The sequence below is a fragment of the Notolabrus celidotus genome, chromosome 2 (assembly GCF_009762535.1).
Source record: "Notolabrus celidotus isolate fNotCel1 chromosome 2, fNotCel1.pri, whole genome shotgun sequence".
NCBI lineage: Eukaryota > Metazoa > Chordata > Actinopteri > Labriformes > Labridae > Notolabrus > Notolabrus celidotus.
The window spans coordinates 5,543,364-5,567,534 of record NC_048273.1 but is presented as its reverse complement, the minus strand read 5'-3'; the positions used below and the strand labels follow the sequence as shown (position 1 = coordinate 5,567,534).

The 24,171-nt window shown below is 42.1% G+C and overlaps 1 protein-coding gene across 1 annotated transcript in view; it reads right to left on the bottom strand.

Annotated features, from left to right (window-relative positions):
- The window catches only part of adamts10 (ADAM metallopeptidase with thrombospondin type 1 motif, 10), a 64,861-nt gene extending 44,858 nt beyond the window's left edge, over window positions 1-20,003 (bottom strand). Inside the window, exons 1-6 of the mRNA XM_034700245.1 lie at window positions 19,780-20,003; window positions 11,957-12,374; window positions 4,753-4,892; window positions 4,452-4,661; window positions 993-1,161; window positions 387-589 (exon numbers count right to left, since the gene is read on the bottom strand). Coding sequence (XP_034556136.1) covers window positions 387-589; window positions 993-1,161; window positions 4,452-4,661; window positions 4,753-4,892; window positions 11,957-12,059 — 825 coding nt within the window. The 5' untranslated portion in view covers window positions 12,060-12,374; window positions 19,780-20,003. The remainder of the gene's footprint in view (window positions 1-386; window positions 590-992; window positions 1,162-4,451; window positions 4,662-4,752; window positions 4,893-11,956; window positions 12,375-19,779) is intronic.
- Window positions 20,004-24,171: the final 4,168 nt, after the last annotated feature.

Here is a 24,171-nt window from a genome sequence, read left to right as displayed (position 1 = left end):
ATAAGTTGGCACAACTTTCATTTCTTAGTATGTAGAACTCAAAACTTTAAGTTACACTACATATGAGTGATAAGTTATCTCAACAAAAATTAATCAGTGGGCTCAAATGTAAGATTTCTAGTTCACCTCAAAACTCAAAAATCTAGTGCAGACAGCTGCCTTGACATTTTGAGTTTCCACAGCTTTTTCATTTTAATAGTGTATCATGAGATACCAAACTATCAAAGGTTTGATTGGCTCTTGAGTTGTTACTGATGCTTCCTAAAAACATGATCTTTGACATGAACTCTCATCCTGATCTACACCCTTGTTCTCCTCTCACTCCTGTGACCCTGTTGATTGGAGCATTCGAATGCATTCAACATCTTTTGTGTTGTGAAACTTACAATATTCATGACAGCCAGGATGTACTGCTCGATGTCTCTGCGGCCATGGTAGCCCACCATCATCTTGTCAGCTACCACCAGCGTCTCCACGTAGCGCTCCCGGCTGACCGAGCGCTTCAGAGGCAGCTGGCCGCGTCCGACGTGATGGGGAGGTGTTTTTAGAGTCCGCTGCCACCATGACGCCGTTTTCATCGGCTTCTCGTCTGGGGAAGATCACACACACACACACACACACACACGCAGGTTTTAAAGAAGTCACACACACTGCTCAGCCTCATATATATGACTAAACAGCCTATAGATCGATGATCATCTGAAAGGTTTTCCAAATAGTTTGATTCCCTGACATACTTTCAGGGAATTCAGAGCAGCAGGACACCAGTAAATGGTTTTATAAGCTTTCATTTGCCAAAAGCTGATTTTGTAAGCATACTTTTTCAGCAACACCCTCAACAACAGACCGTCACACCCAATCTCTTCTGGAACACAGACACAACCACAATCCTCTGCCACTGGCTGCAATGCAAATCAGCCTGAGACCGTTTACTCCTCCAGTCTAGACTGACCAGCTGCTCCCAAAAAACACCAGAATATGTCTCCTCTCACCAATGACTCCACAGGATTGGCCCTTGTACTGATGGCGGAGCGATGACCGCTTGTAAACCACATGGGGGCGCCCCTCTGCTCTCTCCCCCTTCTCCGTCCTGGTCTGATTATCTGGTGAGACAAGGGGTTCAATCAGGTACTCCTCTCCCCCTGTAACTATCACCCCCTGCTGCAGAGACACATACATAGAATAGAGCAGAAAAAGGTAAAACCACAAGGATCATTGTTTGCTTGATGCACAAATCACAAGTTTCACATCACACAGGTGCTCTGGATCTTTACCAGAACATGAACACAATAAAACTCATCAATTCATCAAAAATTAAACTGAAGTCATTCACATGTTCTCTTGATATTAGCAGAAGAGTGGGTCACAAAATAAGACGGGTGAGTTAAGGTAAAGCTGGGGTGAGTTAGAGGCTCTCTGATGGACCAAGGGAATAACCTCTAGTCTTTAAATGCTCACACAAAGGATCATAATCTTAGAAAACTATGTGCTGTCTTCATCAAAGTGCATCATGATTAGAGAGGGGTTAAGACGAAAGTGCACATCTGACATGGAACAGAGGCTCTTTTTAAAAAGCTTTTATTCCACAGAAGCAAAAGTTGGTGATTTATTTTGGGTGATAACTAAACAGACAAATGAATAAAACAGGAAGTTTCACAGAAAGACACAAAGACACTGTAGTGGCTGACGTCAAAAGTAAAATCTGGGATATCCTCGACCTGCTTGAGGAAGATAGAAACTCAAAAACAGAAAGAGATAACAGTTCCAGGGATTAAAGACACCATGTATGGGGATGAAAAGAGTCTCCATTAGATTATTTGAGAAGAGAGGAGAGAGCAGAAGGTGTCACATCATCATCAACAACAACTTTAAACTCATAGCTTTGTAATTTCATGCAGAACAGATCATCGTATTGTTTTGTGATCAGAGTGAACAGTCTCCTCTCACAGGGTCCTCTGTTGGTGGACTGAGGATCAGGACCACACAGAACAACACACACACACATACACACACACAGACAAACACACGTGAGAGCATGAAAGGGTGAATGAGAGCGAGAAAAATGAGCGAGTGAGACAGAGAGCGATACACTAACACTTCCTTTGATTCTGCTCAGATGTGTCAGTCAGAGGGAGTGTCTCACCGCGGCTGCTTTCAAAGTGCCTTTAATCCCATAATAAAGTTAGTGATGCTCCTCTGGACACACGGCCCCGCTCGCTGCTGAATGTGCTCACGCGGGTCTGACCAACAGTAATTACGTGTGCGCTTTATTAACGCTTTGTGGACACATCTAATCCTCAGCTGTGTATACAACTGTGACTGTGGAGCCTGCTGTTTGTGGTAAGAGGATACACGGATACACGACGCAGAAGTTATTTCAGGAAACAAAATGCTGCACAACACTTCAGTGATTCGGTCAGGTGATTCAGAAGAAGGAGTAAACTCTCAATCTCTGAGGCTGGGGCATTGATGAACGAAGAATACGTAACAGGAAGTGATGCTTTTCTGAGTAAACAAGAAAATGTGTCAAAGATGATCCAAAAGGTGTCTCGCTCTGATAATGTCTCTCCACTTCCTGTAGTTTATCTAATAATCAGCCCCTAGAGAGCATTTCAGAAACCTTTCACATTTAGCTTTAAAGGGATTGAAAGTTGAACTGTCAGATCTCTACACTCTTCCTTTAGACATGTTTTGTGCCTTTCTGAAACCGAAAATCACACCTACTTCGAGTTGGGTTTGCCCAAGCTGTGTTTGCATTTCTCTCTAAACCACTCTTTATTCTTTCTACAAATATTTTTCATGCACATCTGATTGAAACATCATAAATGCCCATCAATGCAATCATTCATATGCTCCTATATCTCATATCTCATCAGTATGCCACTTTATACTGAAAATGACCACCACTGTGCCTTCTGTGTTTTAATAACTATTTATTACTGCCTATTTATTTCAATTCAATAGTTTAGCTGTTCTATGTATTATATATATAGATATATATATATCTATTGCAACATTTGCACCCTGCACTACCTCACTTACTGTTGTATCTATTTATCTGTTCACTCCATTATCCATAATTAGTCTAGTTTAGTTTAACTCATATAGTCAGCCCTGTCTAGTCTGTCCTCATGTTGTTGTTTTGTCTTGTTTTATATTCTGTTGTTCTGTTGTTGTCAGTGTATTGTTTATCTGTCGTTTATTTGCACTTGCACTACTTTGCACATGCCATGTGGGAAACTAAATTTTGAACATGCATCGAGTCCTGCATTTGAAGTTGTTCATGTTGTTGGAGTGATTTTTAATTGGTCATGAACTTGTCCAAAAATCTGGGATGTTAAAAAAAACAGGGAAATAACTGAACTGCCAAAAGTAATAACTTTAATAAAGTTTAAAAATGTAGTTTAAGAATGATTGTATACTCTGCTTTGACAATAATTCAGTCACATGGTCAGCTCTACCGTCCATCCTATTAAAAGCTGCATTAATGTGGTGCAAACTCCTGAAGCGGTGGGATATTAAGCCCCTGTTACGCCTCTTCTGCGACATCACTCAATCAGTCAATTTAGCAGGTCTAGACCGTACTCTATGTTCTATTACTAACAAAGACCCAACATCAAGACCGGATCAGATCCAGTCCCATCTTACAGACAGGACTCAGTCTGATCTCATCTTAATCCACCATGAGCAGAGCACTTTGCAGCATTTAGCAAGTTACAGTGGCAAGGACAAACTTCCTTTAACAGGCAGAAACCTCCAGCAGGACCAGACTCATGTTAAACACACATCTGCTGAGACTGAGTTTGGGATGTAACGCATAGAGGGTGCAATGGTGGGGAAAAGTTGCTCCGCCTCTGATCCTTAGAGGTAGTAGTAGAGGTGGAATTTGGGGGAAGAAGTTGTAGCTTAGGAGCTGAACAGCATTGTGTATTTGTGCATGTCTGAGTGTGTGTTTGTGGCGCTGCTGCTGCTGAGTGTACCTCTTGCACAACGTAATGAGTAATCACACACTGGGACCCTAATATTACGCTGTTTTGAAGTACAAAGGCGTAGTTATTTCGCAACTGTTTCAGTAATGTTGGGGAATTGCCACTGTTTCATTTTGGAGCCACTTTGTAGTCTGACGCTGTAGCGCTGGATTTAATCGTTCTGTTTGCATGTTTTTGGTCCACTATCTGTAAGAGTAAAAAGAAGGCAAAGTTCACTCTTCTTAGAAAGAAAGGTCAGGCTGGGCTGAAGTTTCATTACAGGTCATTTCAGTCTCTGAGGACCACACTGCAAGGTTTGGACGAAGATTAAAGCTGGCTTCGGCGCTCCAGGTTTGTTAAAATTTCATGCTTTGAAGTCTGAATCAAGCATCGCTGATCCCTTATTTGCTGAGCCAGCGCTGCTTCTGCTGACCTCGCTCAGTGAATTAGATGTGGATTAGGCGTGCAGGGTTTTAGTCTTACCAGGCCATTACAGTTGCTCAAGGCCACTTTGCTGGAGGTAGGCTGGTCTTGGAGGTGTCCCACATAATGGCAGTGAGGAGAGTAGGGATGACTCCAGGCTAATCTTCCTCTCTTCCAGTACTCCACCCTGAACTGCTGAGACAGGAGGCCTCCCTGCAGCGTCAGGTTCAGCAGGAAGTTGTTTCGTGATGTGGAGAGCTGGTAGAAGAGCTAAGAGATGGAAAAAGAAAGTTTGGTATGAAATGATTTGTAGAGGATTCTTTAAAGACATGTTTTAATGTAAGATAATAAAGAGTTGTACAGAGTCAGGCAGCCTGTCTTCAGTGCTGCGTCGCCCTCTTCTACGGTGTTGGGACGTTTCTGTATCCAGAGTTTCTCCATTCGGTCCAACACGTACTGGGATGGCAATCTCATACTGGCCAAGGCTGGTGAGAAAGGCAGCTGGAGAGAAACAGAGAAGGCATAAACCAAGACCAGAGTTTAACTTATCGAATTTACTCAAATTAAAAACACTTGAGGCTTTGGATGTTGCTTACTTAGAATAAAGCTTTTGGCTTTTTATGGAGAGAGTAACCCAGTTGGCGAAGGGAAACTTTGAAAACCTTCTTTGGCCACTTACTGACAAGATCCCTCCACTCCACGGACCCCCCTTTCCACTTGTAGCCAAAGGGATTTTGCCATGGTTACACTGAAACTGTATACTTCCTGTCTGTCCCAGTCTGTGCTGGGGACTGGTGGAGATTTATTGTCCAAACACACACAGCTCCAAACAGCTAACGTCAGCTAACTAACGGGGAAAGGTCACCAGCAAATGATCCAAGTTTTCATCAAACCTTTGGCCCCAGCTGGTGGAGAAGCAGCCCCCTTCCCACACAGAGTAAATACCCAGAGATCAGAGGTCCCTGGTACAGACTTGGAGAGCTCTGTACCGGGGAAAAAAAAAAGAACCACTATGTAAGCAGTAGATAGGTCTGGCTTGAATAAACAGCAGGCACAATTATAAATGCAGCCTTCACATGGAACTCGTGAGGTTGTACTGTATTTCTGACATGAGAAGTTAAGTGCAAAATATGCCCGCCATTCAAGTGGTTTCGCTCATGAGAACCAAAATTGACTGTCTTTGTTCTCCTTTCCACAATGATGGATGAGTCAGCATTTTTTTTGGGATTATAATTACATGTTTAATAATGCTCTGTCACTTTGTAGCAAAACACACTACACATACAGGTTCCAGAGGACTGAAGAGTCTGTGAAGCTTTAGTTGGAATAAATATTGGTGAAACTATGAAAATAGAGTAGAGGAAAAACACTGACGATACTATGGCAATGGTTACAAATAAAGACGCAAATAGAGACATATAGTTCAGGGGTTCCCAAAGTGTGGGTCGGGACCTCCAGGGGGGTCGTGAGACACAAATGGCGGGGGTCGTGAGATGTCTTCCAGAATGTTTTCTTTTTAAGTGATCCAAAAATAGTACATTTCTTTTTGCCAGATGACTCCTGAGTTTAGGGTTAGTGAACAGTTAATTATCAAAAGCATCAGTAGCAGCAGGTTCATTCATAACAACAAAGGAAACACAGCCACATGCTCATATAGGTAGGCTAACTTTCTGTAGACCAGCTAAATTAAGCCACATTAAATCCCTTGGAGGGACAGTTGGAGTTGTGAGTTTTTGGCACCTATATTTTGGGGGTCGTCCCCAGAAAAGTTTGGGAACCCCTGGTGTAGTTCACACTTTTTTGCCCCAAGTGTATCTATAACTCCCATGCAACTTCAGAAAATGCAATTCCCTCACTGTCCAGCAGCGTTTCCCTGCATATCCAAAATACCTGACCTCTCTACCCACCTGAACACCTCCTTCCTATTCCCCAAATCACTGCCCTACATACAACTTTTAAATCCATAGTGCAATATCAGTTCTAGTGTGCTAGCCTTTATTTCTTCAAAGTAATCAATGTCTTACAGATTTGGTTGCCTGTTGTAAAAACAGAATACAAGACAAATTTAAGGCGCTGACTTTTTTGGTTATCCGATCGATGTGTTAGTGGTGCGTTTGAGTCCTCGCCTTCACGGAGCTTTTAAACAGGTTCACAAATTCATTCTCATATTTAAATAGCTTATTAAATGCCAAAAAATCATCAGCTTGCCTTTGTAATTAAAAAACTACACTGAATATCGACTATAACTGCTACAGTTTGTGGGATAGTAACAGTAACAGCAGCCCGATAGTCGCTTAATATCCTGTAACACTCTTCAAAGCTATTTCAGTGGTGTATTTAGTTTCCCCTTTTTGATGCACCACGCTCAACATACATACAATAGTTTAGCAAACTGATGCACGCATATTAGCGTCTGTCGCATCAATTAATGGTCTTTCAGGACTAGATAGGTAACATTAGCATAGTTATTATTATCATCTAATAAGTTATCTGTATTTTTAATGAAAATAGAATCATGGGAAATTGTTTGTAAAAGGTCAAGCTAGGGATTTGTTTATGCTTTAACAGAGCTACTGATGAGCAAACTACACATTTCACACCTCTGCAGCTATCCAAACATATTCAGTTATACAGATATCACAACAATGGCTGCTTCAAATGTTCATCAAATACGTCTTATTCTTAAACTATGTTTCGAAAGTAGAGTTAATCCTCCTGAGGGATCTGTGCTGTTCCCCACGGTGAATCCATCCTTGTCAAACCACAGAGAGTAATCAGGTAGGTGGTATCACAATTACCTTTGAAACACAGGAAAAGCTCCTGGAGAGAAAAAAAGAAGGGAGGTTGATATAAAAGTCGCCTGCAAGGAAGAAATAAATGAGACCCCACACAGAATAAACCGTGCACTAATGAAAACCATGAAAACAAATAAAAATGTAGTTTGAAGTAAAGGCTTAGGAGGAAGTGTTCTTTCAAAACCTTCTGAAGCTGCCTCTCCGGGGGGTTGTCCAACAATGGCTAGAGAAAATCCCACGAGAGAAAAAAACACATAAAGGCCTTGATAATTCTTCTTTTTGGAAGTGGGGTTGTGTGAGGTACCTGTAACATACAGAGCTTCTCATACAGAAGATTGTTGGCAGCACGGCCCCTGTTTGGTGAAGCAAACACAAAAAGTCCAACCTTCATAGTTTTACAGACTCTATACTCTTTACTATTGAATATTTGCATCAGCTGACCTTGCTTTCAAACTGCCCCCTTTAACTCCAAGTTTATCAAAGTGAATCATTTGTTTATTTCAAAGTATTCAAACAAAAGTCAAACCTTTAATTATTTTTGGCTCAAAACTTACATTTGGGGCGCTGGTGGCCTAGAAGTCTAAGCGCCCCCACAGAGGTTACAGTCCTCGTAGAGGTCGCCGGTTCGACTCCCGGCCACGACCATAAACATGTCTGCATGCTGCATGTCTTCCCCCAGCTCTCTGCTCCTCACATGTCTCTCTTCAGCTATCCTATCAAATAAAGGCAAAAAAGCTCCACAAATATAACTTTAGAACTTACATTTGTCTCTAAACCCGGTCTACAGCAGAACCTAGTTTCAGTGTGTGCCCAAACAAGAGCTGTGCTGATGCTACTAGGAAATCACAAACCATGTGTCTTACACAATCCAGCTTCAAAAAATGCAGACAATTCCATCAATGTGCCTCTTTCATCTGACAAACAAGGTAAAAGAAGACTATAAATTGCTTTTGTGCAACTGTTTCTGGACACTCATCAGATACAAGAACATAATTATTGTTGTTCTTTAACATAAAACAAACTGTATTTAAGTCTTTAAGGTTGAGAACCATGGAGGACAATACTAACAATTATGGTTAAGTTAATTTAAAGTTGTGTTTTGGGGCGTTTTTGCCTTTATTGTGTAGGAAAGCTGGAGAGAGACAGGAAATGTGGGGAGCAGAGAATGGGGGAAGACATGCAGTAACCTGAACCTGCCACTGCTGCGACGAGGACTTTAGCCTCTGTATATAGGGCGCACGCTTAGACCGCTAACCCAACAGCGCTCCAAGTTAATTTATAATAGCCTCTTGAATATTAAAAATAATCTCACCTCACCACAGCAATCATGTTTCTTTTACTTTGCTGACATCCAGTTCAATAACAAAGATGAGTCGGGTGCCGTTGGCCTAGCGGTCTAAGCACGCACCCCATATACAGAGGCTATGGCCCTCATCGCAGAGGTTGCAGGTTTGATTCCAGCCTCGACCATTTGCTGCATGTCCTCCCCCCACTCTCTGCCTCCACACTTCCTGTCTCTCTTCAGCTGTCCTATCCATTAAGGGTGAAATGCCCAAAAAACATAACTTTAACAAAGATGAGGACCAGTTTTTACTGCCTGAGAGCATAATCTGCATATTTGAAAATGTATCTGTCATGGGCAAATAACATCAAAATGTAATGAGGACGCTAACTGTGGAAAGGCAGTATGCTAATTATAACAGCAGACACTCCTTGGCTAAAAGAGTTGCTGATAATTACAGGCGTCCACCCATAAGCGGGGCATCACCCTGGTTTCTGTTATCACCAATGAAAATAGTGGAAGGAAGTACTCTGGATGGAAAACCGTCCCTCCCTCCATCTCTGACCCACCTTCATTGTACCTCAGGTCAAAGGTTGATCTGCCTAGTCGTGAAAGTCTACTTACAAATCAAATGAGGCTATCTACATCAAAACAACCTCTCCCACACTGGTTCAGTCTCTCTCCCTGAGTCTGTCTTCCTCTATCCACAGCCTATCTGCCTCCTAAGCAGCTGAATGATCCACTTTGTTTAACAGCTACTCACAAACTTTTTCCATCTGCTGTTTGTTGTTGTGCATGCCGTGTTTAGCAGTAGAATAAAACATCTGTTTGCTGAGGGTGCTAATAAGATTGATGAAGGAAGCCTGGGAGAACGTCAGACGGGGTGATGATTTGTGTTCACCTTTTCACTACAAAAAGTCAATCAATCCTAAAAATAGTAGTTATTGCAGACTAAACTGTGTGTACCTGTGCAAAATGAAGTCCCTAAGGGTATTGGTAGAGGGGCAGACTATCGGAGACAAATGGCTGTGAGGGGTCAGAGGTGAAGTTTAGGAAACAGACAATCGCAGCCTCGTTCTGGGTGACAAGACATGTTTTATGTCTTTGCCTCGCTCTCTCTCACACACACTGAACCTGAAGGGACTTAAATCCCTTGAAGGCAGAGAGACTGTGGTGAAAGGTGAAGTTGGGCACGTGGCGATGGCACAGCAACATGATTTGTAGAAGCTGAGTTCAAGTTCATCTCTTCAGACCTGCAAGCTTGAGGTGTGACCATACAAATAAGATGTGATAAAACACGTTAAGCAATATTCAAACTCCAATCACTCGTTAAAATCAGACAGGAATTAAATACAAAGAAAAAAGTGTAATTATTAGGATTTCTAAACATATGTACCCCTGATGTGGTCCTTTCTTTTTAGTGAAATGAAAAACAGATTGCACTCTGGGAGCCTGGATTGTAAAAAATATCAAAGTCCTCTTGTTCTCAAAGACTGAAAATCATTAGAGCAATCCGCATTGTAAAGCTGGGATCACAGGCAATAAACAATGATGTTTCCCACTATTTAATAAGACCTACACGAATACTGTCCTCTGTTGGTATTATAACATGGACTTACACTACAATCTTTAGAGTATCACACAGATGTTAGTATATAGTATTAGACACATTATGTCTGTATATAATTCAACTTTAAACAAAGTGACAACATTTAAATCTTCAAGAATTAAGAAAAAGGTGTTTCAGAGCAACAATTTTAAGTATGAACAAAAGGAAATATGCTGCATTATTTAATGTCATGATAGTTGATTCAACCATAAGTTGCACCTCTGATTAAGGCAATCACAAGCCTCTTTCACATCTGCACTCCTGAAAGTTTCTATACATTTCCAGAAGCTCTGGCTCTGAAAGTAAAAAAGATTTTAATTAGACTGACTAAAACTGGACTTTAAAAATATGTGTATAAATGTTTGTCCCTTTGAAATCTCACTAAGCTAAATTTCTCGATGTCTGTGGTTGGGGATACATTTTCTTTTGCATGCATTCACCTCAATTGGACCCAAACTGGCCTAGGCGTTCTGCACATGCTCCACCGTTTGCAGGCTGACTTTTAACCCTGAAGTCAAACAGCTTGAATGAGTAGAAGGAAGCTGAGTAGTAAACAAAACCTCAACTGAGGAAGAAGAATGGAAGTAAACAAGGCAAAGCTATCATATTGTGTGTACTGAGGGGCAAAGAGCTTTAAAGCTATCCGTGTTTTCACAGTAAGATATGCAACCAGTCTGCTGATTATTTTGTGAGACGGTTCAATAGTTACTAGCTGAAAGGGTGGCGTATCAAAACCTACCAAAGTGGACATACTTTTCTTCGATAGATCCAATCCTGTCTTGTGATACGTCCCGTCACAGGATTGATTTTAAAATTGCACTTTTAATGTACAAGGCCCTAAATGGATTGGCACCATCCTACTTGATGTGATCTTCTTCATGTTCACAGTCCAGTTCGAGCACTGAGGTCAACAAACCAGCTGCTCCTGGTTGTGCCTAAAACTCGGCTTAAAACCTGGGGCGATCGAGCCTTTGCAGCAGCGGCCCCCAAGCTCTGGAATGGCTTGCCACTCCAATAACGATCGGCCCCCACTGTTGAATGTTTTAAATCTTTGTTGAAGACACATCTCTTCTCTTTGGCCTTCCCCTCATGAGGAGGACATTAATACCCTGATATGTTGTTGTTTATTGTTGTCTTCATGTATTTTTACTTTTTACCTTGTAAAGCACTTTGGCCAACATTGGCTGTTTTTAAATGTGCTATATAAATAAAGTTGACTTGACTTGACTTGGTGCTTTTATACCAGGACAAGGACAGTAATTGTGTAATTGATCTATAACCGTAGCTCTACTGTGCATGAAAATGTACTGACAGCCTGAAGTCTTCCCTGTTAGACCAGGGGGCTGGTGGGTAGGCGTCTCAGGTGCCAGGACATGACATCAAAAGCAGGCTGCAACAACATTATGACGGACAACGCTAGAGAGACCTATTTTTACATTTACAGTATGAATGTTTCATGCAGAACGGAGAGATGTGCAGAAATACTTGCTGTCCTTGTCTTGATGGTTCTCCCTTTTAAACCTCAGATATGTGTATGCATCTCATTACCCATCACTCTTCGCAACTGTTGCACGATGTTATGTCATTACATTATCTCAACTCAACTTTTTACAGGCAGAAATTATAATTCTGGGTAAAGTTGGGGTGAAAATTTTCACCTGTTTGTTTACACATGCAGCCCATACCATAAAAACAATGTGAAGTTTTCAGCAGTTTAGTACATGTGTGAATGCAGATGTAGTTAAGGATTTTGGGGTAGCAGGGGTTAAACAGATTTCAGTGCCACCCCTGTCGACACATCCCCGCTCACAGGAACTTGAACTTATCTTTCCAGACACTTAAATTCATCATGCAGCTCCATCATAATCTCTGCTCTCACCTTGTGACTCAGCGAACTCATCTCTATGACCTCCTGTGACCTCTGTAGCAACCATGACGATGACGACACTGCAGACCAGACCAGTCCTCCATAGCATTTCCATGGTTACTACAGTATTTGCTATAGTAACAGAACTCAGTGCAGTGGTCCCCGGGCGTCTGTCCCAACATGTCTTCTGTCCTCTCGGATGCCCCGTCGCCTAGCAGTGGGACAGCTCCGCGCTTTGTTGGACCATCATGGCTGCAGGAAGATACAGGACTTCAGACAGACATAGCGACCTCGGCTGTGTGTAGATCAGCAAGTGGTGATAAGTCCTGGACGGTCCACACAGAAGAAGAAAAAAGGCCTGGACGGATCTCCCAAATGGGCTCAGCAGCAGCAGCAGCAGTGGCGGGTGGAGACTCCGCTCTCTTTGGCCCTGTTAAAGAGAAATCATTCAGTGAGGAAGAGGAAGGCCAGGAAAGGGAGTGAAAAGGGAGGGTAGAGACTGATTTAGGCTCAAAAAGGAGGGTGGAACAAGTAAAACACAGTCCAGAGAGAGAGAGAGAGAGAGAGAGAGAGAGAGAGAGAGAGAGAGAGAGAGAGAGAGAGAGAGAGAGAGCTTGAGATCCCACTGACCCATGCAGTCCCCCGTCTAACAAGAAAAATGTACCAAGTCTACTTTCAGCATCCAGTGAAGGTCTTCCCAGTCCAGCTTTGTTCCTTCAGCTAATCAATCTTGGCTTTGGGGAAGGGCAAACACCCTGTCTTTCACTCTGATGACCAAAGACAACAGCAGGTCCCAACCCAGGGCCCCTGAGGCCCCTGGGCTTCAAGCTGCCTGCCCACCGGAAAGAGTTCAAACACAAAGGAAGCCATTGATGTTGTAAAAAGCTTCACTTAATGCCCAAACAGGGCTTGAAGTGGGTATTATGTCAGAGGCTCTGGGGGTAAAATGAGCCAATTTGAGAGGAGCAGCAGGATGCCATCACTGCTACGCTGGCTGACTGAGGTGGCTGGTTGTATGGCTGAGTGATTTGCTGGCAGGCTTCCTGACTGTACAGCTTACTAATTGGCTGTCGTCCTGGCTGGGAGACGGTTGGTATAACTGCCTATATGAAGCTTGTTTACATCCAAACTCCATTTAACAGGCAGAAACCTCCAGCAGGACCAGACTCATGTTAGACACACATCTGCTGAGACCGTGTTGGAGAGAAGGATAGAGGGAGATGATAGTGGTGAGACAGATAGTAGTAGCTGTATTAACTGGAGTCTGGAACGTCCACAGCAGCAGGCCGTCTGGCAGAGATCCAGAGGAACCTACGAGACAAGGGAGCTCAGGGACTCCAGAAATGTCTATGGTTAGTAACTTTAATGTGACAGGGAGGGCCCGGATAAGTGGAGGAAGATGGATGGATGGATGGATGGGACAGGGAAGGTTAAAGTAAGTGATAGGGGGGTGGGATAGGATCCCAGTGTGTCAGTTCCCCCGGCAGTCTAAGCCTATAGCAGCATAACTAAGAGCTGGTCCAAACCTGAGCCAGCCCTAACTAAATGCTTTGCAATCAATCTTTATTTATAAAGCGCCAAATCACAACACACGTTATCTGAAGACTCTTTCCAAACAGAGCAGGTCTAGACCGTACTCTATGTTGTATTATTAACAAAGACCCAACATCAAGACCGGATAAGATCCAGACCCATTTTACACACAGGACTCAGTCTGATCTCATCTTAATCCACCATGAGCAGAGCACTTTGCAGCATTTAGCAAGTTACAGTGGCAAGGACAAACTTCCTTTAACAGGCAGAAACCTCCAGCAGGACCAGACTCATGTTAGACACACATCTGCTGAGACCGTGTTGGGGTTGGAAAGAGGGATAGAGGGAGAGAGGATGATAGTGGCGAGACGGATAGTAGTAGAAGCATTCAAACCTCTATGTAAACAAAGAAGCGATCCATACAATGTCTTATTTTTTATCATCCGAGTCCTGACAGTTCAAAGAGAACATTTATGCCATGACTAGAAGCTTCAAAGACGCTTTTTTAATGTAGTAGTTAAACCATTCGCTCCATGTTTAGAGGCTATGTTCTTCAGAGTTGGTAGTCCTGGTTCAAATCCAACCTGCAGCCCTGTGCTTCTTACTCTACAGTCCTATCTCTCAGTAAAGGCATAAAAAGCCCTAAAAATAATCTTTAAATAAACCAGAAGCTTCTCTTTGGTTTAGTAAACAGACTGCTCCAGTTGTCTGCATCAGAAAAGCAAGACATAATGCAGGACACTTAGAGGACCTGGCCTTATCCAAACATACAGCTGCATGTCATCTGCATATCACTTCACCTTGCCAGAGGAATTCAATGCTTTTCTTCATCTTCAGACTTTAATTCATGTCTCTTAGTGCCAGGACTAACACAGAATGGATGTTATTTCATTTTTTAACAGCTGAATAGAAACTGCAGCTTGTTTGGCTCACCTGATGATCAGTGGAGGTAACAGCTCAGCCAGACAAAGATTAAAACTTTGTGCTACACGGTCGTTTTCTACTCGGGTAATTTAGCCGTCCTTTTCAAAACATAAACCCCAGGCTCCCTTTTTACTTGAGCACCAGTCCTTTTAAATGTGTTGTTTTTGCTCATAGACCAACATAGAGCAAGTCTGGTTTATAGAAAACTGGAAAATGACTTCCTCAGACCCAGAGTGCCCATTACTTAAAAAAGGGCCAGATCAAATTCTCATGCGTGCCCTCCTCTTTGACTTGAGCTGTGGATTGCAGCGTCAGCTAAAAACCAAACCTTTGCTATTCTCCTGTAAAAGTCTGCCCACCCAATCCACTCTAGCCCCAGCCGCCCTCCCTCTCTCCCTCCTTCCCCCCCAGTCCCCTCCCATCCATCCCTCCCTCAGTGCCGTCTGGGGAAAGAGAAGAGCGAGGAGAGACGCCACACTGGCCCAGATGGCTGGCGGCTAACCAACTGCAGCCAAAGGTAATCGGAAGCAGATGGGAAACCTTTTGGTGACGAGAGCAAGGGGGAACAAGTTGCCTCCTGAAAAAAAAAAAAAAGAGTAAAAAAAAATGAGAGCAAAGCCCAAAGGCAATGAAAGAGGGACAGCAGAGTGTAAGCTGTTTGAGCCAGCTGGGAGAGCCATTCTTGAGTGTTAATACCCTGAAACTGAGTGTGAAGGAATGGGGTGAAAAGAGCCCTAATGTGCCTCTCAGTTCAGTTTGAAGAGCACGGGGAAGGTACAGTAAAAGGAGAGCTTGCTTAAAAAACACTGAGGGGTCTTTGTACTGTTGCAGCTTCCCTCATACGTGGAACAACTGAAAGTCCTTCTCTCTTCCCCTCCCTCAGGCTTTCTCCCAGTCATTTCCTGCACAGGCCAAACTGCCCTCCATTTTCATTACTTCTTCTAGTCTCGCTCTCGATTTATTGTAGGGTTATTAAACTTGCAGCTTGATATCAAGTGCTTTTCATTACCACTAACTCTCCCCTTGTTTATTTTAACAAGAGAAGGAGGGAGAAACTGGACCCCCACCAGAGCTATCCCTGGGTGCTTTTTAAGCAGAGCTGCTTAAAAAAAGATTTGTAGTCAGCCTTCGGGGTCCTCTCGTCAACATGCATGCACTGCCTTCTTAGTAAATTATCACTTCGTTATAAAGTGCAGAAACACAGCTAAATTAAGAGCGAGCTGTCTCTCTGAGGTGACGGTGTCGTACATCTTCTGCGGTCTGTTGTGCAAAAACCTTCCCTCTGGGCTGTATCACTTTTGGCGAAATAAAAAGCGTATGTTTGTCAGCTGGCCAAGTGAGCACATACGCCGACTCTTGACTCAGTGTTTTGCTTGGATTACTCTACGGGTATCGAGCATATACAGGCACGATCACGGCCAAGAGAGAAAGTGGTCTGAGCTGCAGCAGGCAGACAGGCCAACCTATTGGAAACGCAATCACAATTTACAAAAAGAGGAAAGAATGAGGGAGAAGAAAGGAGTCGTTGTTAACAAGAGACAGAACCACTCAGAATAATTAGGTGGGAATTTAAATTTGGGCCAGATCTGTAGAATAATCAAGCCGGCACACCGAGGATCCTCTTTACATGTTATTTTTGATCTTGTCATCAACATGTGAGCACTGACTGAGCTTTTTAACGCGGTATGAGGGATGTACAGTAAGTTTTTGTGTCTGCAGCTAACTATGCTGTCCTTGTCTTTAAGTATTGCCAGGGAGAGTGGAGCTATCCGAAAACTAGCACACTAATCAAAGCCATATGACCGGCTCAGGGTCTGTGCAGAGCGAACAGATGCTAAGTGTCCCTCAGCTTAGCTTCGAGTCTAGCACTCCCCCACTCCCTCTCTCTCTCACACACACACTCGTACACATACAGTACACACAAACACACTGTTTCCACTTTGATCAGCGTGTAGCTCATGAATCAGCTTTAGGTTCAGTTTATTATTTCATTAAAGCGGCACTGCTGCTGCTGCTGCTTCTCTTTTCTAATAAGAGCATGAGGCTCTGGGATCAAATAGCCCATAAGACTAATGTCACAAGTCAGACGCTGCATTTTCAGACTGCTTCAGTGGCAATTACTCCTTCAGTGGAAAAAAAAAAAAATCAAAGTCCAGATTCACAAAAGACTCCACATGAAACCCTGAACAGGTGATCATAATAATCCAAAGAACTAGGGGGATACTTCTCAGACTAAACTCTAATACTCCCCGTCTGCTACAAAGACAGAAAGAGAAAGAGGCAGGCATTCCTTTCTCAATTTCCCCCAAATAAACAGAGTGCAGATGAAAAGTGGGAACATAAACAGGCCGGAGAACCTCGGATGTGCTCCCCTCGCTCTGAAAATGTGCCTCTTGAGTCTGAAACAATATTTAGTGAGAGAGAGCCGGAGAGAGGGAGAGAGAGAGAGGGAGAGCGAGAGAGCTGACTCGACATGAAGTGAGTCAGCCAGCAGCAGCAGCAACACTGGAAACAGCACAGATGGTAGAGGAAGGTTTTCTCTTTCTTCTTCTTCTTCTTTATGTCATTTTCTGCAGTTTTGATCAGCTGAGTGTCACAAAAAACTGAGTAAAGCAGCAACTCCTGGTGTGGATGATGAAACCATGCATGCCTGGTATTTTAGTGCTTTAAAACGTCTTACATGATGAAAAAAAAAAGCTGCAAATAAGTTAATATAAAGATTGATTAAATAAGTACTATGGGCTGCTCTTATGTTTAAGTTTCTCATCAAGTATAACATTTTTTAACCCAGCTTTGGATGCAAAAAGAGCATTCACTGCATTAAAAAGGACGATACAGTACATCAACCTGTTATGATCTGACCTGATCAGGATTTCAAGTTCTACTGAAGTTATTTTATGGAAGTGGTCATCACATTACACAGTACATAGTTTTTATTTGTTGGTGTCACAATATTCTGATATCAACAATAACTGTCTTTAAAAAAAAAATTACAATTGTATTGTGCTAAAAATAAGAACACAGTAATACTGAGTAAAGGTGCATTTCAACCAAGAGTTCCAGGGTCTTTTATCCACCAGAACTACTTTACCTGGAACTAAAAGGTTCCTGTGCCCCCATTGTTGTCTGCGTTTCGACCACGGGCTGAAGTCCCGGGTACAGATTGTGCAAATCAGTCCAGTGACGTATGGAGGGGAAAAAAAGTAGATGCACTACACCACCAGACCAGTAGAGGGCAGTAAAACAAAGACAAATGCCATTCATCACAGATGACACCATAGAAGCAGACGGACAGGCAGGTATCATTATGAGCAACACAACAGTTAGCCTGTTAGCATGAAGAGACTCAGCTGGCGCTGTTTTAGATGGTGCTATATTTCATCACAGATGGATTCACTGAATCAACACGTGAGAGGAGATAAGCGCAAGTATCAAAGACGTTTCAACACGGCTTTAAAATCATTTTTAACTCAAAGAGAAATCAAGTGAATCACAGATGTGTGTGATGTTATTGTGGACGGCGGGCGGAATAAAAACACTGCGGTTAATCTACCAATCAGACACGTTCAGCATTGTAGGTGCCGCCCCCCGAAAGTCCTGGGACTTTTGAAAAGTACTACCCCCCTAGAAGGGGCTTTTTAGGGGGGAGATTATCTACCCCTGAACTAAATTTAGACCCTGGGTCCACCGGTCAAAACGCACTAGTTCCAGGGTAAAGACGAAAAACGCCTTTAAAGTTATTAGTTTACAGTAGGGGGCGATAGTGATTCTTTATCTTGTTCCTACCCGCCATCAAATGGAAGTAAAATGAAGAAGCAGCAGAAGAAGACGACTCAGTAACTAGCTAGCTAGCATTTAACGCAGGCTGTTTTTGAAACTGCCTAACATACTATAATTCATACTGGTTTGGCCAAAATTCAGTATGTAGTATGTGAACAAGAGCAAAATCTGCAGTATGCCAAAACTACCTGGATGTCATGCTGATTCAGGAAAATGTCTCAGTATGCAGCGGACCAGCCTCCCTCACGTACTGTTTCCCACAATGCACAGCGCTAACAATGCACTTTTTTTCACGTATTTAATGGGGGGTACTCAGTTTTTAGGGGCTGTGAAATTTATAAAATTCCATAGAAACCACTTTGTAACTTTTTAAATCACAAGTGATGCTAAAGAAGCAGTTTCTCTCTCAGCTTGGCCGTTGTTTACTTCAGCTTTCTGAAACCGGAAATCCAGCTACACCTGACCCAGCATCCTGCAGACCAGATCCAACAGTCATACTACAGACTACCTTCAAACACAGTGTGTAGTATGAAGTATGTACTGCATACTTGTGTGTGGCAACTACTGCATGTTGGGGGAGATTAAAGAAGAAAGCAAGGTACTCTACCTGCACCTCTTGGGGAGTTATTTGGATTTCACACAAATAGAATCACACGCAGAAGAAGACGGTAAGTCAGATAAAACATAACTTTAAATATCATTAGAAATGTTTGATGACATGAAGGTAAATCAGTGATGTCTATTAGTACAGTTTGTGAAGTAACATGCCGCCTCATCCTTTAAATACAGGTATTCAAGAAAGGATGTCAGCAGCTCTCATTTCATAATATAATAATTCAGTTCAGCAATAAAATGATCAAATGATGCAACTCTACTTCAAATATAACACGTCTGCTAAAAACAACCACAGCAAAATCCTGCTGAGGTCCATGGGCTGCTCTACATTTCTCCACATCAGCTGCTGAAATGACTCACTCATCATCAGTGATGTTCAATGAAGAACCCAATATGTTCCTGCATGTGCAAACAAGACCTGCTGCTAATGACATAATGTGTTACAGCTGTGTATGTTAATAAAGGAAGAGTTGATATCATAGAAGTGTTATCAGTGCCTCTGAGATGTGACACAGTGAGAAGCTGCAGGTTGCTCCCCCAGCCGGTGAGCGACACAATGCCACCCTTCACTTCTGAACCTGATGTCTGCTGTCGGCCACATCATCTCCCGTCCAACACACACACACACACACTCAACACACACATATACACACACACACTCTGACTGCCCTGTCATCGGCCAATGGAGATCCCAGCCATGACTAAGATCCCTTCAGGGTTCACCAATCCAAAGGTGGATTCAGGAGGAACACAAACCAAAGACAGCACTGACTCCATGAAGGTGCATGAAACTGTGACAGTGCAGAGAAGAAGGTGAAAGACTGAGCAGGAGAGACTATCTAAACTTGCAGACTTAGTCCCAAACAAGTGAGCGCATTGAAACAGGGGACAGCCTCCTGCCAGCATCATGTGTCAAAGTAGATTTCCTGCAGTAATGTGCACACAAAGTAAGATAGAGTCTGAGACCAGGATCCTGGACCTACCTTGAGTCCCGGTGCAGCTGAGGGTCTGTCCTCTGTCCTCCGCAGCGGAGAGGAGGCGGCGCCGGCGGCTGACTGAGGAGACTCAACTGCTTCCACCTCCAGAGCCGGAGCACCTCACACTGACGTCATGCTCACAGCACTGAAGAGAGTCTACTTCCGGTTGCAACTTTCAGAATAAAAGGCTTAATTGTAAAGTTTTGTATAACAGCTTAAAAAAAATTGGGTTATTGTGGGTTAAGTGATGTGATCATGGAGGTTTTACTTTTTTTTTTTTTTCTTCTTTTATTTTCTTTATTTGTTTATTTTTCTTTGTATTTTGGTTTCTCCTCTCCCTTCTTATTTTGATTTGATTTTACTTTACTTTATTTTATTTTTTGTTTTTGTTTAATCTTGATCATTTTAAGGTTGTTTTTTTAACATCTGTCAAGGGACTACGGATGTAAACTAGCCTTTTGGCTAATTCTGGAATATTTACTGAAGTGTTAATTAATATGCATCTTCCTTTCAAATGAAAAATAAATAAATACAATCATGGAGGTTTCATCTTAAAATTCACCTTTATCCTTCAAAGTCATTAATATTTTGATTTGATTTGATTGATAGAGTTTGTATAAAAAATGTAAAATTACTTATAATAATCTCATGTGACAATAAACCAAAAAACAGAAACAAAAAACTTTACATTCAATGTACATAATAATGACAATAATAAATTGTATCAACATTAATATGAATTATATTTACACTACCAGTCAAATGTTTGGAAACACCTTCTCATTCAAGGGTTTATATTTATTTTAATTATTGTAAACACTGTAGATTAATACCAAAGACATCAAAACTATGAAAGAACATATATGGAATTATTACATTTTTTAAAAAGTGTTAAACAAAGCAGAATATGTTTTATATTTTAGATTCTGTAAAGTAGCCCCCTTTTTCCTTCATGACAGCTTTGCACACTCTTGGTATTCTCTCAGTCCGCTTCATGAAGTGGTCTCCTGGAATGGTTTCTAATTAACATGAGCCTTGTCAAGAGTTCATTTGTAGAATGACTTGCCTTCTTAATGTGTTTGAGACCATCAGTTGTGTTGTTCAGAGGTAGGGTTAGTACACAATGGATAGCCCTATTAACTATTGTTGTAATCCAGATTATGGCAAAACCAGATTCAGTATTAATCTACAATGTTGAAAATAATTAAAATAAATAAAAACCATTGAATGAGAAGGTGTGTCCAAACTTTTGACTGGTAGTGTACATATCCAAAAAAGAGTCTGAAGAAGCAAAACGTATTAAATCTCACCCCTTCTCCATTATTAACTATTACTGGCCAATTAAAGATGCTGTTGGTAGTCCTGGAATAACACAACTACCCCTCCATACCAGATTTCCCTCTCACTACACCCCTCTCTGCTCCTGTAAGCCCCGCCCACAAACACAATGTGGTGCACGCTCAATCAGGACGATGTAGGAGGACTAATCAGGAGAGTGGCTCTGATTGGTCAGAGTTGACGGGAGCAATTTGGAATTTATAGATTGCTGAATACAGAGGCATAGGAAAACACAGAGGTCTCGCCATAATCTCAGAATACCTCATTTAATGATGGCTGTTGATGAGTGTTATGACTTTTTTCCCAAACACAGCACAAAATAAATACCGTTGTTTTACCCCAATCCTACAAACTGCAGCTTTAATTGTTATTTATTGCTATTTTCATTACATCATTCTTTGCTCTTTCATAAAGGGCTAAAAATACATTTATGTAAGTTTCCTCATGCAACTTTAAAAAACTCCTTCACAGATGTGGAGACCAAAACTCAAAAGCATTTCTGCCCATCGTCTTTTACAAGAATACCAATAAATGCTGTGCATCTGCGGCCAAGTGGTAGAGTTGGTTGTCTCAAACATAAGATTAGTGGTTTGATCCCAGCCCATTATCAGTCAGTGTGAATGTGTATGACTGGGATTAGGAAACACTGATAGTTCCCTTCAACAGCAGCCTCTGCCATCAGTGTATGAATGAGTGAATGTGACATGAAGTGTAAAAGGACTGTGTAAGTACAGGCCAAACATACGGCAGTTCTCACATTCAGTTTTTTTAAAGCTGCACTAATACTATTCACCACACAATTGGATTTGGATTACTTTGGATTATTTTTCTAAGCTTCAATGCTAGTTTTCAAAGATCCAACCAGGAACATGTCCAGACTTTTTTCACCGGGGTGGCCAAACTGGGGCATTGGCTTTCTTTGGGGGGACATGGAGGTACGTCACAAGGAATTCTGGGCCTAATGAAAAGGTAATACATTGGGCCCCACTACCCCAGTCATTCTTATTTGTACACAAGCAAAGCAATTCACACATGAACATACAGTATGTGCAATGAGGTATGGAGAAGAATACTCAGTTTCATTTGTAGGAAAATAGCCTCTTCTAAACTTGTCTCAAACTCCTGACAGAATTATTATTTTGAGCGTTATTGAAGGATGAATGGAAGAACCCGGAGAGCTTCCTATTGCATACTTTTCACTTCCCTCCTCTCCCTTCCTGGTCTCTGCAACCACCGCATGCACCAGTTGGCCAGCACCAGCTTTAAACCAACATCCTTATTATTACTATGAAGCAGAAGTCTTAATGATGCCTGTCACTGCTATCGCTCACTTCATCAATAGAGTTTAAACACATAATCTACTCTCCAGCTCCAGCCTGAGCCTGGAATCACACCCTGTACCAGTTTGCTAGGAGGCAGCAGTGCTAACCATCACACCAATGCATAACTTAGCAAAGACACTCATTCAGGTTTACTGAGTCTCATGTGCATGCTGGTATATCAAAACCTAGAGCCAGAACACTCTTGGTCCACAAAAGGTGAAGAAAGGCAAGAACATTACATCACACACAACTGGGCCCTTTCCTGGGATTTGAACCTGGAGCCTTCTTGACTTGAGGTTCAGCAGGGATGATGATTGTACCACTGCGGTTAATCTGTTTTCAAGTAAACTAGGATGATTCAAACTGACAGTCAAAGCTGCAATGATAGGTTGCCAGACCATTATAGCTTTGCAAACCCTGCCTGGGATCGGAACCTGAAACCGGCTCACTGTGAGGCTTTGCAGGCCTCACTTGTTCAGGCGTGGTTCTCCTGCATCTGCAATGTCAACATCTTCAGTAATTGGAATATAATGACAAAGTTTATTTTAGTATTTTGAAGGCACACAGCCTCCTTTCCGGTTTGTTGTGTCTGTGTTTTGCCCGTCTTGATTTAGCAAGATCCTGTCTGATTCTCTGGACTCTAAAGTAGCAGCTGCAGCTGGTTAGGTGGGGGTTCGTGGGGGTTGTGGGGTTTGTTGAGGGTTTACTCTTCCTATGCTGCCTGTGTTAATCAGACAGGTGTTTGAGCATATCTGTGTGTGATAAAATTATTATTTTGTGATGAAAAGTATAACTTAGTTAATGTAGAAAGAATGAAAATACTTTTTAAGGTCACTGTTTTAAAAGCGAACCATGATTTAATTAGCAAAATAATTAGCTTAGCTTAGCTTTAGGACTGGAAACAGGACTACAACTAGCCTAGCTGCATTGAAATGTTATATTACTTGCCTACTGACGCCTCTGAAGTTTGCTAATTAAGCCCTTATATCACATTTAACAACAAAGTACTTCAACATTTTTAGAATAACTGTGGAAGCCCTGATTGGACACACATATATTTTATAAACTCAAATATTCCTATGATAACAAGTAATTACAGAATGTTATGATGAGGTCTCAACGCTGGTTTTCCCATAATAACAGATTTAACAAATTAATTTGTTATCTTAGGAAAACAATCAATCAATCTTTATTTATATAGAACCAAATCACAACAAACATTACCTGAAGACTCTTTCCAAACAGAGCAGGTCTAGACCGTACTCTATGTTCTATTATCAACAAAGACCCAACATCAAGACAGGATAAGATCCAGTCCCATCTTACAGACAGGACTCAGTCTGATCTCATCTTAATCCACCATGAGCAGAGCACTTTGCAGCATTTAGCAAGTTACAGTGGCAAGGACAAACTTCCTTTAACAGGCAGAAACCTCCAGCAGGACCAGACTCATGTTAGACACACATCTGCTTAGACTGAGTTGGAGAGAGGGATACAGGGAGATTAAGAGAGAGGGATGATAGATAGTAGTAGTAGTAGCAGTAGCAGCTGGAGTCTGGAAACGTCCACAGCCGTAGGCCGTCTACCACAGAGACTCAGAGGAACCTACAAACCTAAAACAGAGTAAATAAAAATGTATGGATGCATGTCCTCTCCAGCCTTTTCATGAGAGGGTTGATAAACATAGCTTGACATAAATACAGGAGGAAACAGCTTTGACTTGGCCAGTGATAGCTTG